The 17,506-nt window shown below is 33.1% G+C and overlaps 1 protein-coding gene and 1 long non-coding RNA gene across 2 annotated transcripts; both read left to right on the top strand.

The window, feature by feature from the left end:
* The first annotated feature begins 5,886 nt into the window (after positions 1-5,886).
* Positions 5,887-8,661, top strand: LOC105959301 (uncharacterized). Its single transcript, XM_012983370.2, has 3 exons — positions 5,887-5,978; positions 6,401-7,540; positions 7,619-8,661. The coding sequence occupies exons 2-3, from the start codon at positions 6,412-6,414 to the stop codon at positions 8,659-8,661; spliced, it is 2,172 nt and encodes a 723-aa protein (XP_012838824.1). The 5' UTR covers positions 5,887-5,978; positions 6,401-6,411.
* Positions 8,662-16,634: 7,973 nt separating this feature from the next.
* LOC148767105 (uncharacterized) lies at positions 16,635-17,506 on the top strand. Its single transcript, XR_016034286.1, has 2 exons — positions 16,635-16,907; positions 17,235-17,506. It is a non-coding gene; the product is annotated as an uncharacterized LOC148767105 (long non-coding RNA).

Genomic DNA, 17,506 nt, shown 5'->3' with positions numbered 1-17,506 from the left:
ATATTTTTTTTTGTATAAATCCAAGTTTATGAATTAAAATACAAAAATTTCGTAACACCATCAATCATACAATTATAATAATTTGAGATTTTAAATTGAATTTAAATAAATTTAAATTAAATTAAAGTTAAATAATACTATTTAGAGTTTCCAAAAAATTGATATATTTAGAGCATTTTATAAATAGTATGATATAAATATATAATAAAATAATTTAATATCTTTTTAATTTTGGAAAATGGTGACATGTTTTTTAATGATTTGTTTTCACCAATCAATTTGCCACATGGGATGAAATTGAATACATGTCATCAATTGAAATTGACAAATGTCAATCAATTAGGTGTGAAATTCAACGTTTATATATTATATAGATTTTTTTTTTTTTATGTAATACTATGAGCTTTGACTATTATTTGTTTATTGAACTATATGATGTGTGAATGAATAGGATGTGTTTCAAAAGTATTATAATAGGCTATTGGGCAAGTGAATGATAAATATTAACAATAGAAGGGCTTACATGCATTTAATTTTACTTCTAGAAAATTACAAAGTAGTACATGGTAAATTAACAAAAAAAACATTGAAATAACTACATGGCATTTTGTTTGTAATTATATACAAATATTATGACACAATTTTAAATAATAATTATCATCACATGTATACATGATAATATATATTCATTTAGGGTTTTTTTGTATAAGCAGCTAAATATACATGGATATTTTTGTACTATTATTTCATCGTTGTAATTTTGCGTGTAGTATTGGTGATTATGCGTGTAGTATTATTTAAGCAACGGACGTTTGTATTTTTTTTTATTTTAGCTGCAAAAAAAATCAGTAGATTGTGTTGGATTTGGTTTCCAGTTAGTATGGTAATTTTATATAAATCCTATATTTGGTACAGATCACAATAATATATGATCTGACGGCGGTGTGCGTGTTTATGTGTGTGTGTTATACTTCAATTTGAAGGGTGTGGGGTGTGTGTGTGTGTTTGTGTTGGTAGCATATATATATATATATATATATATATATATATATATATATATATATATATATATATATATATATATATATATATATATCATATCACAATAATATATGAACGGTGGTGTGTGTGTTAGTGTGTGTGTGTGTGTTATATTTCAATTTGAAGGGTTAAGGGCAAGTTGTAAATATGTCACATTATTTTAATAGGGATGTTGAAGATCAGGGACTGAAATGATAATACTTAAACTTTACACAATCATGTTAAAATTATTTTTAATTGCAAACTGGCCCTGATACATTTCGAAATGTACATAACTTTTGGGAGGTAATTGCAATTTTAGAAGTTGCATTTGGAAACAATAATTCTTCTTCTAAAACCGGCTTCCTCACCCCCGAACATATTTCACTTGCCATCAGAATACATCTGAGCGAAAGTGAAACGAATCCGAAACGAACCAAACCAAACCAAAATCATACTAAACCGAAGCATTGCAAACCAAATCCGAACCGAATCAAATAGGATACTGAATACTCACGTGATCTATTTTATCGTTTAATTTGTTCACTGTATATTGTTGCAAACTAACATCATATTGAAATGAAAGGAATATAGAATATTTTTACCATAAAATAAACAAATGCCATTAATGCCAAAGTACCAAACATAACATAAAAACAGATCGAAAATATCGAGACCAATGTAGCACTTTAAAATGAAATAGAAAAAACAAAAAATATCGTAATAAATGAAACGATTCAAATGTGAAAGAACCAAATGGAATGTGTGCAATATTTTTAATATCGAGAGAAATTTGTCGGCCGTTCAGTAAACGAATTAGGCAGTATCATACGACCTTGTAACGGCAAAACATTCGCCTCTCCGTTCAAAATCGTGTATGATAATCCCTTACAATTCCCAAATACCAATTCTTTGTTATGCAAACCATCGTCCGTCAATCAGGACGATTCAATCATATTAAAAGTATAAGCGAGGTACATGTCTTTCCTAAACCCATAGAACGTAGCTTTCGAGAGGATATTCATCTGAAAAATATAATAAAATTTAAATATTAATTAGTAAGAAAAACAAAATAAAACATATTGGTAAAATCATGAGATAAAGATGATTCATTCATGTATTTATACGAACCTATATGATTCTTTCATAAAATAATTAAAAGTATAAACACCAAATTTGAGCATATAATATATTGAAATTATAATTATGAAATTTTGGAGATAATACAATATTATAAAATTAAAAATGAAAGAAAAATCATCAATAAAAAATAACGAAAGAACTAAATAACAACATTTGCGAAAAATCAAGAGAACCTAATTTAGAAAAGAAGCCGATTTTATCAAAACAAAACGCACATAATCATACGTTTTTTATCGAATGAAAAATGATGGTGGAATAAAGTGAATCGGTAGGGGGTTTATATACTTATATATGACTAATGAAAAAAGAAACAATCAATTACATTTGGTAATAATATAAATAACATTAAATGCAATAAAAAGTATATATATATATATATATATATATATATATATATATATATATATATATATATATATATATCATACGCATGACTTTTTATATGATAATATTTATGATTTGATTGGTAATTTCTATATATGCAAATTAATGACATGTAAATTATACAAATGATGACATGTTATTTGCTTAATTTTCGTAACCAATCAAATGGACACGTGGGATGAAATTAAAGACATGTCAGCATTTGAAATTGACAAATGTCAATCAATTAGGCATGAAATTCAACTTTTATATATTATATAGATTACATAATTAATAATATGATTATGTTTTTCCAAAAAAAAAAAAAAATAATATGATTGTGAAATTGTAAATAAGGTTAACCATATCAGAGTTTAAAAAATAGGGGTTATTAGTGAAAACTCCCTTTAGCATTTTTTTTAATAAGGATGAATCTAGTCAATTTTTTTTATTAATGATAAGCCCAACTTTTATTTATTCTCAAATTTACACTTCCCTATTATTTGCTGCAGATGCATCTTTTTATTTATTTTCTATTTTCCATTTTCATTTTCGTTTCGTTTATTTAAAAATATAGTTTTTTAAATAATATTTATAAATATCTTTAATAACTAAAAATAATATTATTTTCTGTATTTTTTTAGTTTCGTTTCTCCAAAATCAACTATAATATTTTCGAAATCAACTAGAAATTTTCTGAAAATCCCCTAAAATATTCGGGTTTTTTTCATATCATTTATTTTGAATCCAAAACGATTTTTTCCCAATTAATTACCAAATTGACAAATTACTACATATTATTGAAATAACTATAAGAAATCAAAATCAACTAAAAATGTCGAAAACAACTAAAAATACATCAACTAAACTTTTTTAGTTCATATTTTTTTTCCAGCAGGTCATGTAATTGGAAAAAAAAATAAAAAATCAAAATCAACTACCAAAAGATTGAAAGTCAACCAAAAATGTTGAAAACAACTAAAAACTATCAAAAACAACTAAAAGAAATAGTAGGATAACGAAAACAGCTATAAAAAATAGCCGAATAACAAAAGCAACTATATTGCTGTAAAAATTACCTAACATCAAAAGCATCATAAAAAATTCAAAAAAATGAAAACGATGGCGACGACAGGGTAGAGGCCGCGGCGGCAAAGTCATTATATCCGGCGGTGGAGTTGAGGATTGGAGGTATGGAAGGATTTTTGAGTTTTTGATGTCGTCTGCTACAACTAAATCGAGATCGAAGTGATGGCGGCGGCGGCAGGACGAGAACTTCAGATCTGGCGGGCTTGAACATCAATGTTGAGGGAGTGGAGATGCGCTACGAGCGCGTCCTTGAGGCTGTTCCTAAAATCGTCGGCTCATGCTATGCTTTTCAGTGGTGAGTGGTTAGGCTACGATGGAGTGGTTCTTGCTGCACCATGGATTTATTCAGGAGAGAGAGAAAAAAGATGGAACGGGCTATGGAGAGAATGACAGAAATGAGAGAAAAGAAGATGGAGGCGGTTGAATGGCATAATAAAATTAGGGCATATATGAAATAATATAGCATTAAGGGTAAATTAGGTATTATGCATAACAGTTTTAAAAATAATAATTAAACTTAATAATTAAAGGGGGTTTGACTAATATTGAAGAAGGGATTGTATCTATCTTAATATATGTAAATGATGTAAGGTTTTTACTAATTATCTCTTAAAAATAAGGCTATTTACATGTTTTAAATATCAAACACGTTTTAAGTGCTTTTATTTCAAGCACGCACCCTCAAATAGTGAAGATGGTCAAACCCCTTTAAAGCAACTCCAACCCATTGTTATCAAATGGGTTTATCAAATACTCATTTGATAACCACGATTATACTTTGATATCTCTATACAACTAGTGAACTCCAACCACAAGTATCAAAAAACAATTATCAAACAAATTTATGATTATTCATATATTTATTTATTTTTCAATCTATTTTAAATAACCATACAAACCGACTTTTCTGGTAAACTATCTTCAAAATCAATATTAATCAAGTTTTTACCTTTTCAATAAAAAAATTATATATAAATAGAGATTATTTTTTTTCCGTGGAACTTTGTTGAAGCTCTAGAGAAAGACAAAAAATATGTTGAAAAAGTAGAAAATTTAATTTTATTATTTTGAGATTTTTTTTCCAGCGGAAATTTGTCGAAGATGTAGAAAATTTAATTTTATTCTGTTGAGATTTTTACGTAAAGAAAAGAAAACTCAATTATGTTGAGGTTTTTCTTTCTTCACGTGCTCCTATTTCTTAGGAGAATATTTGATAACTATTTATTTGGGATGTATTTTTACTCCCCCGAAGGATGAATTATCAAAATAGAACCCTATTTTAATAACCCATTGGAGGAGAGAGTTTCGGGGGAATTATCAAAATAGAACCCTATTTTAATAACCCCATTGGAGGAGAGAGTTTTTAAAATTGGAGAGTTAAATGGAGGTTAAGAAATTTGATAACCCATTTAATAACCCGATTGGAATTGCTCTAACAAGGTCAATATTGCAAGCTACGGCATCCATTTTCCAAAACGGGTATGTATGTCTTTATAGGAATTAATGAGTAACAAAAATGTAAAAGTAGATAAAATGTTTGAAAATATGTTAAAAAGTGTGAATAAAGTTGAAAGAAATATATACCAACTCATGTTTTGGTTGCAATGTGGGCAGTGGCGGAGGTGTAATTGCGCGAAGGTGGTCAACTGACACCCGCGATTATTTTAAAAAAAAACACACATATATATATATATATATATATATATATATATATATATATATATGGGGAACTTTTGGTATTTTTAAAAAGTGTAGGGATAAAATGAAAGAACCAAAAAAATACCTTATCCTTAGAGAGGAAACTGACTAGAGAGGTATTTACCATCCCCAAACATTTTCTTAATCTTTTCAAATCTTTGCCAAAACAAATTCGAAATCTCACGCATTAAAGTTGGTATTTCAAAAGAATCTCGATCTCCTAAAAATTACTTTTTGCCACCCTTGAAATTGTTTCCAAAAAATATTACGGTGTAATAAATTTGAATGTCTTTTTGGAGAGTTTTTTTTCCAAATTATTTGTCATTTTATATTGGGGAAATATGCAATACCCCCCTCAAATGGAAAATATTATGAGTAAAACCCAATTGACTTTTAAGACTTTTGTACAAACCCACATCACAAACTTAATTAGTGAAACCCCCTCAATTAAACATAATAAGACATAAGTACCCTTATTAATAGTTTTTTATAATAAATCAAATATTTAATCACGATATCTTTCCATAACCGTTTCCCTTTATTATAGGCGGACGTGATTTTCTTTGATATAATTACGTGAGTTCAGCCGAGATGAAGAGAGAATAGAAATCTCATCGGCGTTCAACCATTCTTTCTTCGTTGCCGGAGTTAAATTGCGTTTGAAGGTTAGAGATTCTGATTTATTCTTGTTGGTTTTCGTAAATGGGAAACTGCGGTTGAAGGTTAGAGATGCTGCTTTATTTTTGTTGGTTTTCGTAAAGGGGCTGGGCTGTAGTGTGTGTATTCAGATATGTGTGTATGTAGAACCGAATTTTATTGTTTATTTTTGGGTCGTCTTAATTGGTGTAAAGGATTGTTACTGATTCAAAATTTTATTTCGTTTTTCACAGAGTCACGTTGTGACTACTCTGTAAATTATTTGTTCGTTTTGTGTTAATTGATATGCTAGTGTAATTTATTGTAATTTGTTTTTGTGGTGGTCGAATTGAATTCAGATAATATTATGTGATTTGCATTTACAGAGTAGTGCATATTTATTCATCAGACGTAGTCACATAGTAGTCACATTCTCAATTTTCTTGTGTAGTGCTGCACAGCATGTCGTCAACCTTGATGATTGTGTTGAAGTATGGAGGCTCGTTTGGGGTGAAGATATGTCATGGTGATTTTGTGTATGAAGACCTCGTTGGCTTTGTCACCGATAAGTGGTGCAGTTTGAATGCGAGGGATGTATCGATGACTTACAGTGTTGATGGATATGGCGAGGGTATGCTTGGCGATAATGACGAGGTTTTGTATATGAAATCGTTGATTCGACAACTAGGTCTTGGCCGTGTCGAGGTAACCGTGAAGCGCAAAGACAACGTCTGTGCAGTAGCGTCGGCGAGGGCCCTGCAATCTAATACACAGAATTTTGGGGGGAATTATCTGATGAATGATATGGCGATCCGTTCAAATGGGAATTATCTGATGGATGACATGGGGGTTCGTTCCAATGGATTGGTAATTGATAATACACAGCTATTGAGCGCTAATTGGAGAAACCTTATAAGGGAAGTGGGGCAAGGGTTTCGAAATGGTGCTGTGGGTTTTCGAGATGCGTTACGGAAATATGCTGTTGAAGTTGGGTTTGAATTCAACTACGTTAAGAACGAGCCTACCAGGGTTACAGCAGAATGCAAATATAGGGTGGTAAAGAAGTGCATGTGGAGGATTCACGCATCGCTTCAGAAGGCAAATGGATTCTTCTATATTAGGACATTTGAGAAGCACCATACGTGTGGTGCTTCATTTGGTTCGTCGAGCAAAAATAGATTAACGTCTGACTTAATTTCGGGTTTGATTATGAATGCTGTTAGAATCAAACCTGAAATGGCCCCGAATGACGTCGTGCTCAACGTGAAGCTATATTACGGCATTGACATAAGCTATTTTGTTGCTTGGAAGGCACTTGCTGCGGGGAAGCATCATGTGTTTGGAGATGCTACGACGTCATACTCGTACTTGCCCTTGTATTTTGAAGAGCTTGGGCGTAGCAATCCGGGCAGCGTGTACCATCTTGATGTTGATCCAGTATCAATGAAGTTTAAGAGGTGTTTTTTTGCTTTCGAAGGGAGTTTGTCGGGGTTTAAGGCATGTCGCCCTATGTTGGCTCTTGATGGGACCTTTTTGTCTGGGAAACACAGGGGAATCCATCTAAGTGCGTTGGCGAAAGACAGTGAAAACGGTAAAGCCCAGTCTTGTGTTTTGTTTTAACATGTCTATATATGACTACAGTACTTATTCTAATTTTCCAATTGCTCAGGACTGTTCCCAGTCGCCTTTGGAATAGTGAACGAGGAGACTGATGACAACTGGGCGTATTTTCTACGACATTTAAAAACTGCTATTGGAACAGACCGTGTGCTGACATTCTTATCGGATCGTAACCATGGAATTTTGCGCGGTGTGAAGGAAATATTCCCTGATTGTGGACACATATTTTGCCTTGTCCACTTGCAGAACAATCTGCTGCACAAGTGTAGAGGCTGCTCGACTAATTTTCGAGAGGTCATTGTTGCCAAATTCAATGCTTGTGCATATGCACCGACGAAGATTGAGTTCCATCAGAAATTGATTGAGTTGAAAGAATACGGAGGTGCAAAGGTAGATAATTTCATTGCTGACTTACCCTTTGCTAACTGGACATGTTCTTATTTTGTCGGAGATCGGCATAACGAGATGACCTCAAATGCTGCTGAGTCGTGGAACTCGAAGATCAAGGGTGCTCGTGATTTGCCTATCACGAATTTTATTGATTATATCAGGGGTGAAGTCATGATAAATATTAGCATAAGGGCTGAGGAAGGGGCGACGATGACAACGGAGCTTAGCTCAAAAGTCCATGAGCAGGTGGATCAATTGGTTCAAGAAGGTAGAGTATGGGTAGCGAGGAAGTCGTCGGATCATATGTTCGAGGTTCTATGCGACCCAACCGCAGTTGTTGACATAAAAGAAAGAGTGTGTTCGTGCAGGATGTGGCAGATCACTGGATTGCCTTGTGCTCACGCTGCTTGTGTGTTGTTCAATAATACTAACGAGGGCTATAAATATGTTGACAAATATTACCGCAGTGAGGCGTACAGGGAGACTTACTCGCACCCAGTTGTGCCGTTTGTGCAACCTACGATCGACAATAACATGCCGATTGTTGGGCCCCCAGACCACCATGTTCGTAGAGGAAGACCTAAGTCAAAAAGAATACCATCGAAGGGAGAAAAGATCAAACGAAAGATCAAGTGCAGTCGGTGCAACCGAATTGGATACCACAACAAGAAGACGTGTTCGATGGCCATTATTGGGGGTTGACAGTATCGATTGTTTTTCATTTTTTAATTGTTTTTAAGGATTAAGTGTGGTTTTTTTTCTTAATGGATAAATTTCATTTTCACTGTTTTATTTTTGTTACACCAGAAGACATATATAGTACTTCAACGTGAAATTATTTTGCTTAATATTTTTATCTGATTTTTTTTTATTGTTTTATATCCACATGTAATTTCATTAATAATGTTTCAAATTGTTTCGAGTGTTGTCATCTGGTAGGCATCTTTGTTAGAATTATTATTCAGTCATAGTCACATAACAGTCATGTTGCCTATGTATTGTTCAGAAGTCTATTTTTTGAACTTCTATGACTGGTTTAGGGTTGTCGAGTGCTCTGGAATATTGATCAATTATATCCTCGAGTTCAGATATTTTTTCATCTCTTGCTTTGATGGTCGCCATATGTTCCTTTTCTGCTGATTTGAGTATTGTTTTTTCAGCTTCTAGGAACAGTATCTGAGCGACGGACTCACTCATATTTGTCAATTGCACATCTTCCATCAGCAATGGATGGGATTCTTCGCAGGCGGGATTGACTAAGTTTCGGGATTGGTGTTGTGCAGATTGTTCTGGTGTCGTATTTGCTAGCTTTTGGACGAGCGACTTGTTTGCTGCTTCGAGCTCTGCCAAACGCACATGTAGCTCGATGTTTTGCGCGTGTGAATCGTCAAGATCCTTATTTTTCTGGGCAATGGATGTTTGCGTTGGTGTCAGTATTTCAAACGATGGCAAATCGTTATTTCCAAGCTCTCGTTCCTCTTCAAGTTTTGCAAGTTTGTCTTGGAGTGCCCTTTTTTCATCGAGCAGCACCTGAGCTGTGTTACCTAGTAGCGTCATCCTCACCTGGACTTCTTCCAGTCGTTGGATTTCTGCTGCCATGCGTGAGTTTTCTGTTTTCAAAGTTGACAGTTCAGAGTTTTGCGCATTGATATGCTTCGTGGCATCTGCTAGCTTCAGATTCACTTCGTCTACTTGCTTTGCTAGTATTATGACATGTTTTGTCTTCTCCTGACTGCTCGGTGAAGGTATAGCATTGAGTCTGCGAGTTGAAAAGAGTAATCGATCAAAGATTGTGACTATGTAATATGACTACAAACAAAAAAAAATTATATTTAAGAAGTCAACACAATATGACTATACATATTTAAATAGTCATGTGAATATACACATCAGACAAAAAAGATAGCATTGAACATGAATATTTTTTCAAAATGCACATCTGATAATGGGGTGGGGGGGGGGGGGGGGGGGGGGGAGGGGTGATGTGATGATTTAAGATGTATTTTTTTAAAAAGGCCCAAATATCCAAAAGACATGGGATTGCATTTTATATGTTGGCAATATGACTGTATATGACAATTTAAATGTACCTGTCCACACGTGACTGCAATGCTTTTTTCTGTGACTCGAGTCTTGCGATTGAACCCTTCAATACATCTGCTTCGTTCGTTAGCTGAGTAACCTGATTTTGGAGGGATGATTCACGAGAATGGCATGCCTCAATTTCTTTTTTCAATTTTTCTACGTCTCGTTGCATTTCTCTGTACTGTTGCTTCAGCCATACGGATATAGGGACATCTATGTCAGGAGTAGAGTCGTTATCTGCTTCACTATCAGCAACAATCCTTTCCCTGATTTTGGTGGCATCTTGCGCGAATGGATCAGTGCTATAGTCACCCTCGGTGCACTTTTGGTTGGCGATTTCGTGAAGTGCAGAAGAAGCCATGGCTTCTATTTCTTCGCTGTCTGTACTGTCGTCATATGTATCATCGGCTTCATCGTCACTGCTCTCTTCCATGGCTAAATGCCCGGTTAGGATTTGACTTTCTGTATGTGTTGGCACCAAAAGTTGGTCATTCACATCCTCGGGTTGAATGTCTCGTATGGCCGTAGTTGATATAACATTAGCCAGCTCCTGTATTACCCAACGCCGGAATCGAGGGAATGCATTTTCTGTGACAGGCTGAACAAGTTTGGTTCGCTCGCATATGAAATACTGCAGTTTTAAAAAACAACGGGAATAATAAAAAAAAATTAGTTAGTAAATCATGAGTGTCTAACATTTGATGAAAGATTGAAGTATAAGATTCTAACCAGGATTAGTGGAATACAACCCTTTGTTTTGTCGAGTGCCTTTGCAACGTGTATTTGATTCTGAAGGAACTCTGTTATACCCATTGGCCAGTTGTAAGCCATCGTTTGATCGATGTCTCGAACGTACTTGAACATCCACCATGCAACTATTTCGGCAGATGTGTTGAAGAAAACTGTAGACATGAGGAGCAAAATTATTAGGCGGACAGCATCTTCAACGTCGACCAAAGACTCACCCTGCAAGCACTCAAGGAGCTTCACTTTTAACTCTGTCTGATAACACACGCTATCTTCTGCGAACCGTCGAAACGCCAGGCCGTCTCTCGGTTTAAATGACTTTGTAAAATCAATCCTGCGAATGCCGATAGGTATCCCAAATATAAGTTGGCAATCATTGGGTGTGATTCTGAGCGACTTCCCACCAAGTGAGTATGTCCGCGTTGATTTGTCGTATGTCCACAGGATTGTTAGGGCTGTAATTTGAGACCCAATCACACTGTCCTTTGTGATCTTGTGTTTTGCAAACGGGAGTACGAAGTTGTAGAAGGGTGTACGCCGTAAGCATTCGTAATGTGCTGTTTCAAGTGTTACATCCTCGAAGAATGAAACAATTGACTTCAAACTCCCTCTGAATTGTGAGGTCCACGTACCATGGTCAAGCACCTGACGTGCCATTTTTCGTGTTTGATCTGTAAAATTTAAATTTAATGTCAGTTACACACTAAATCAATAATATGCATGACTACATATATTCATCAATATTTTTTACATGTTTCGAGTAATGTAACACACATGAAGCGATAAACAAATTATTCTACTAATATGACTACAGAACATTACTAACGCATTACACCAATGCAATTACAGGTTTTTATTACATGATCAAACCAGATCACTTTCCCACTGGAAAAGTTAAAAATTCACACGATGCTAATGCCGATTGGAAAGACCGATTGGAAGAGAGGATTTTGAACCAAATATCTTCAATTTTTGAATATGACTACAGAACATTACTAAAGCAGTACACCATTGCAATTACAGGGTTTTATTACAGGATCAAACCAGGTCACATTCCCAATGACTACACCATAACTCCATATGACTACACCACAAACAACTATTGCTGGGATATGATACATCAATGCACACAAAAAAGGTTAAACTGGAACGGATACCAAACATGACTGCTGCCCCCAAAACTTTGTTTATACAATGGTAAATCCACTATAAAACAACAAATGGTTCTAATTTGCATCAACATTAGTCATGTACAAATCTTCATATCAACATGACTACAGAACATTACTAAAGCATTACACCATTGTAATTACAGGGTTTTATCACAAGATCAAACCAGGTCACATTCCCAATGAAAAAGTTAAAAATTCATACCATGCTAATGTGATAATGTGGCTTCATAAGTACATAACTACATATTCAGGCCTATTCACATATAGTCATGATGGTATTGTGTTATTTAACTACATAATCAGAAATTGTTTTGTAATTAACACTTTACCAACTCAGTTAACATTATTCATCTATATCAGTGGAGGTGATTAAACACTAGTCTACAACATGACTCCATATGACTACACCACAAACAACATGACTACATAAAAATATTAATATCAACATGACTACAGAACATTACTAAAGCATTACACCATTGCAATTACAGGGTTTTATCACAGGATCAAACCAGGTCACATTCCCGATGAAAAAGTTAAAAATTCATACAATGCTAATGTGATAATGTGGCTTCATAAGTACATAACTACATATTCAGGCCTATTCACATATAGTCATGATGGTATTGTGTTATTTAACTACATAATCAGAAATTGTTTTGTAATTAACACTTTACCAACTCAGTTAACATTATTCATCTATATCAGTGGAGGTGATTAAACACTAGTCTACAACATGACTCCATATGACTACACCACAAACAACATGACTACATAAAAATATTAATATCAACATGACTACATAAAAATATTACACCAATACACTAATTTAGTTACACTTTGTAATAGCACAATCAAATCAGAGCATATTTATACTGCAAAATTTAACTATTAATAACACCCATTAATTCAATGTGTATGTAACATAGTCATATATAGTCACGATGGTAACAGGAATGCTGCCCCATTAGTCATGTTTATGCAACCATAAATTACCCTCCAAAAACACCTAAAGTGAAATTAAATTGGATCTACGGGGCAAAAAAAATTATTTTTTCAAAATTCCAGTTCGCACAAAAAATGATTCGCAAAGAAATAGGAATTGGGTGGGCAGACTTACCGGCATCAAGATGCATAATGTCATTAGGATTGGGTCTTCGTTTCCGCTTCTGTGACGCTTGCTTCTTCATTGCAGAAACCAACCCAGATTCCAATGTGACTACGCAACTCAACTTCACTGGTTTGTGACTACCAAACACAACTACTGCAGAACGACTATTAATGGGAAATGTGTGTGGAAGATTTTGTACCAAACATATTCGATTTTGGAATGTGACTGCAGATTGGAGGAGAGGATTTTGATTTTTTTGAGGTTTTTGATTTGGGGGAAAACCAAATCTCTGTGTTATTGAAGACGATGCTGCGGTTTTCGTTTTCTATTTTTTTTTTATTTGTTTTATTTAGTAGCAGTTTTATTAGGGATGGTAAATAATTAAAACTAATTAGCAGGATTATGTGCCTAATTAATAGGGATTTGAAAATAATTGGTGTAATATAAAAAAGGGGTCTTTAGCAATAAACCCCTTGGATGAATAATAAATGGTGATATATCCAACCCTCAAATCTTTCTTTGTGATAACCCCCTATAAATATTAATTCCAATACTACCCTTCTAAAATTATACAATCTCTTACACAATAATTGCACGGTTCTTGTTTCCTTAAATAATGACTAAATAATAGTGATTTTTTTCCAACACTTAATATTCGAATTCCTTAAATTCTGCCAATTAATTAAAGAAGAAAATAAAAAAAAAACCAGCACAATATCGCATCTCCTTAAAATCAGCCAACAAATTAAAAGGAATAAAAATATGCTTGATCACGTACAAATCAAAACACACTAATTAAAAGCTTTGCAGAGTACAATTTTTATTTTTTATTTTTTTATTATTTTTTTTAATATTTTCTTACAAAAATGTAAAATAAAAAATTGAATTTTTCCCCAGACAAGTTTATTACGTTGAATATGACTATAATCTAATATGACTGTATGTGACTATATCAATTGTAGTCATATTCTTTCTTTATTTTGTCGGTTTTTGCATTTTCAACTTTAAATACCTGATTATATAGTGTATTACAGTCATGTTTACCAAATTAAAAAAACTTTAGTCTGTTTTTCGACAATTAATTCGAGAAAAAAAATATGAATTACCATGACTGTAGTCATATTAAGTATGTATTTATTCAATAACAGTGAGTCCAATGTGACTCCAACGTGACTACAATGTGACTACAATGTGAATACACTCCTAATTGCGCTACGGGTTCCTCAAATCTCGTCGGCGTTGTTTTATTTGCATCAAACTGGTATGGGTTAGTTGTAAGGTGGCGGAGGCAAGAGTGTTTGGGGTATTTATGGGGTTGGGAGGAGGAAACGCGTAACCCTAAATGGCGGCTCTGGCCAGTGGCTTGCATCTAGAACAAATAAAATGCAATTAAGAAGAACAATGAATTACATTTGGCAATATTGTCGGGCTCTCTTGAGTACTTCACCTGAGAAACATAAACAAAGTATGAATCTTAAATCATGAGAATATATATTAAAACCAAAGGCATCAAACAAGAAATTAAAAACGACGAACAACTTACAGTTAGCGCATTTGAAGAATTTTATCAAAGGTTCTCAAATTACATGCCGCTGTTGTAACTGAATCAAAGACTAACAATTCTTCCAACAATCTTCAAAGATTCAAGAGAACACATACAATTACAAAAGAATTTTAAATTACAGAGATGAATTGTGTTTATATATATATATATATATATATATATAGAGAGAGAGAGAGAGAGAGAGAGAGAGAGAGAGGAAGGAGCGTGAAAAAAAAATTGTGAGAGAATAAGATGAGAGAACGAAAATTTTGTGAGAGAACGAGAGGAGAGAGATAACGAAAGAGAGAAATATGGAGATTTAAAGAGAGAATTAATGTAATCCTATAATCACGTGAGAGGTTATGGAAAATAAATATTGCAATTATTTAAAAAAAAACCTACCTATAAGGGTAGTTTCGGCTTATCACATTTGTTGAGGGGGTTTCACTAATTAAGATTGGATTTTGGGTTTGTGCAAAAGTCTTAAAAGTCAAATGGGTTTTACTCATAATATTTTCCATTTGAGGGGGGTATTGCATATTTCCCCTATAAAAAATATAAACGTGACTTACTAGAGGGGTAAAAATGGAATTAGATATTCTAGGGGGTTTTCACAAAGAAAGATTTATGCTATGGACATATCACTAGTTTTTATCTATAGGAGGGGTGTATTGCTAATGACCCCTTTTATATTTTCAGTTTACCATTAATTAGATTTTTGGCCTCGCACGGGATTGAACTAAAATTATAGAAAGTAAAGTTCAATTTACACAATAAAATTAAAGTTTCAGTTCATTTTTTATGTTTTTCTTTATGTATTGATGATAATCCCTCATCCATAAACTTTTTTTGCCATATTTATTAATTTAATTTTATATTTTTTTCATGAAAGTTAATATAGAAGTTTGACGAATCTTCTTCTTTATCATTCATAACAGGCCTCTATAAATTTAATGTAAATCAATGATGTAATTAAATATCAAGAATTTATCAGGAGCAATCTTACTTTTAGTAATAAGATAAAAACCAATTCTTTTTCTACACAATTAAATAATTTTTTCAGAAAATTAATATTAAGTAAAATAACAAATTTAATGATAAAAGATATGTAGATTTGGAGCCAAAAAGTTTGGATACTTAACGGATTTATAAAACTTTATTATATTAAATAAATAAAATAAAATAATTAAATTAATTAAATAAATAAATGATAATTACCACTATCAAATGAGTGGGCAAATTTACCTAGGATTTATCAGGAGCAATCTTACTTTTATTAATAAGATACGATAAGTAGTATTATACCAGGAAATTAATAATAGGAGCCAATAATTAATTCAACCGATTCGAAGGAAAAGAATAGGAGCCAGTAATTAAATATTGTTAAATTAAATTATATTATACGAAATTAATTAAATAAATAAAAATTATAGCTATCAAATGAGCGGAAAAAAAATCTTACTATTATTAATAAGATAAGAAAAGTAGTATTATACCCGGGAAAATAATAATAGGAGCCAATGATTAATTGCATAGATTCGAGGCAAAAGAATAGGAGCCAATAATTAAATATTTTTAAGATAAATTATATTAAATGCATTAAATAAATGCATTAAATAGATGAAAATTATAGCTATCAAATGAGCGGGAAAAAAGCCCTAGGATTTAGCAGGAGCAATATTACTTTTATTAATAAGATTGCACTTTTCTTCAATTTCGCCATTTATCACCCTTGATTAGTTAGTTGATCAATAATTAATAACAAGGGTAAAATAACAATTTCCTATATTTTTTACAATAACCGATTTATATATATTTATTGATTTTTTAACGGGATAATTAGTGAGAACCCCCAAAACTTTTGGGTATATTAGGATGGATCCACACCCTTTTACATTATTAGTGAGACCCCCTTATTTATAAAATTAAATTAATATTTATTAAATTTCGATGTAATATACCTAGTTTGCCATTTATGTAATATTATTTAATATTTGACATATTTTTCTTTTTCCCCTACGCTCTTTCTCTACACCACCCCCTTCCTTCTCTTTTCTCTCCCTGTTATCATTCTCTCCGCTGAGGAACGCAACCTTCTCCCCGCCGAGGAACGCAACCTCCTCTTCGTCTACAAAAATATCATCAATCGAGCCGAACAAGGAGAGCAACGAAGACAAGAGCCCCTTGTCCTCTATCACAACCTACAGATCCAGATCGAGGAGCTCTCCTCCATTTCCGGCGGCATCCTAAAGATTTTCGATTCCAAGCTCCTCGGATTCGCCGCCTAGAGGTTTGTTTCCTATCTATTTCGATCTGTTATGCATACGATCTACTTAGTACGGAAATTTTACAATTTTTTTTAGTTTAATTGAATCGAATTAGGTATATTATTTTAGATTAGAAGATCATATTAATAGATTTTAGGGTTGGGATTGTTATGGGTTGTTTTAATTATGTTAATGATTTGCCGACTTGAAAACTATGCTTTAAGCTTATTGCTTTTTTTTTTTCCCCAGATCTATGAATCTTCTAGTATGTGTTTAATGTTTTCATAGTTGAATTGATGATTTTCGTAGTTGCATTGATGTTTTTCACTGTTGAATTTGTGATTTCATAGGTAATTTTGTGGTATTTCCGTAGTTGAATTGATGAGTCCAATCACATAAGTGGGATTTATGAATAACTGTGCCGTGTTGAAGAGTCGGTAATAAAGGTGAATGAGAAAATCGTATTTTTTGTAGTTGTAAATTGAGGGTGTTTTTTGTAGTTTCGATATCTTTGTAATTGTTTTCATTAATATGCATCTTCCAATGGGAAGATAACATTAGTTTTCGTTACCGTTGTAGTTGATTTCATTAATCAACTATAATTTATAGTTGTTCTCGATAA

Source organism: Erythranthe guttata, chromosome 11 (assembly GCF_056151865.1).
Source record: "Erythranthe guttata isolate IM_541 chromosome 11, IM_541, whole genome shotgun sequence".
In the NCBI taxonomy this organism is placed as follows: domain Eukaryota; kingdom Viridiplantae; phylum Streptophyta; class Magnoliopsida; order Lamiales; family Phrymaceae; genus Erythranthe; species Erythranthe guttata.
This window is presented reverse-complemented; position numbering and strand designations above follow the sequence as displayed.

Coding starts and splice junctions, on each gene's coding strand:
- LOC105959301 (XM_012983370.2), top strand. CDS start 6,412: ATGTCGTCAACCTTGATGATTGTGTTGAAGTATGGAGGCTCGTTTGGG. Junction 7,541..7,618: donor GGCGAAAGACAGTGAAAACG/GTAAAGCCCAGT, acceptor CCAATTGCTCAG/GACTGTTCCCAGTCGCCTTT.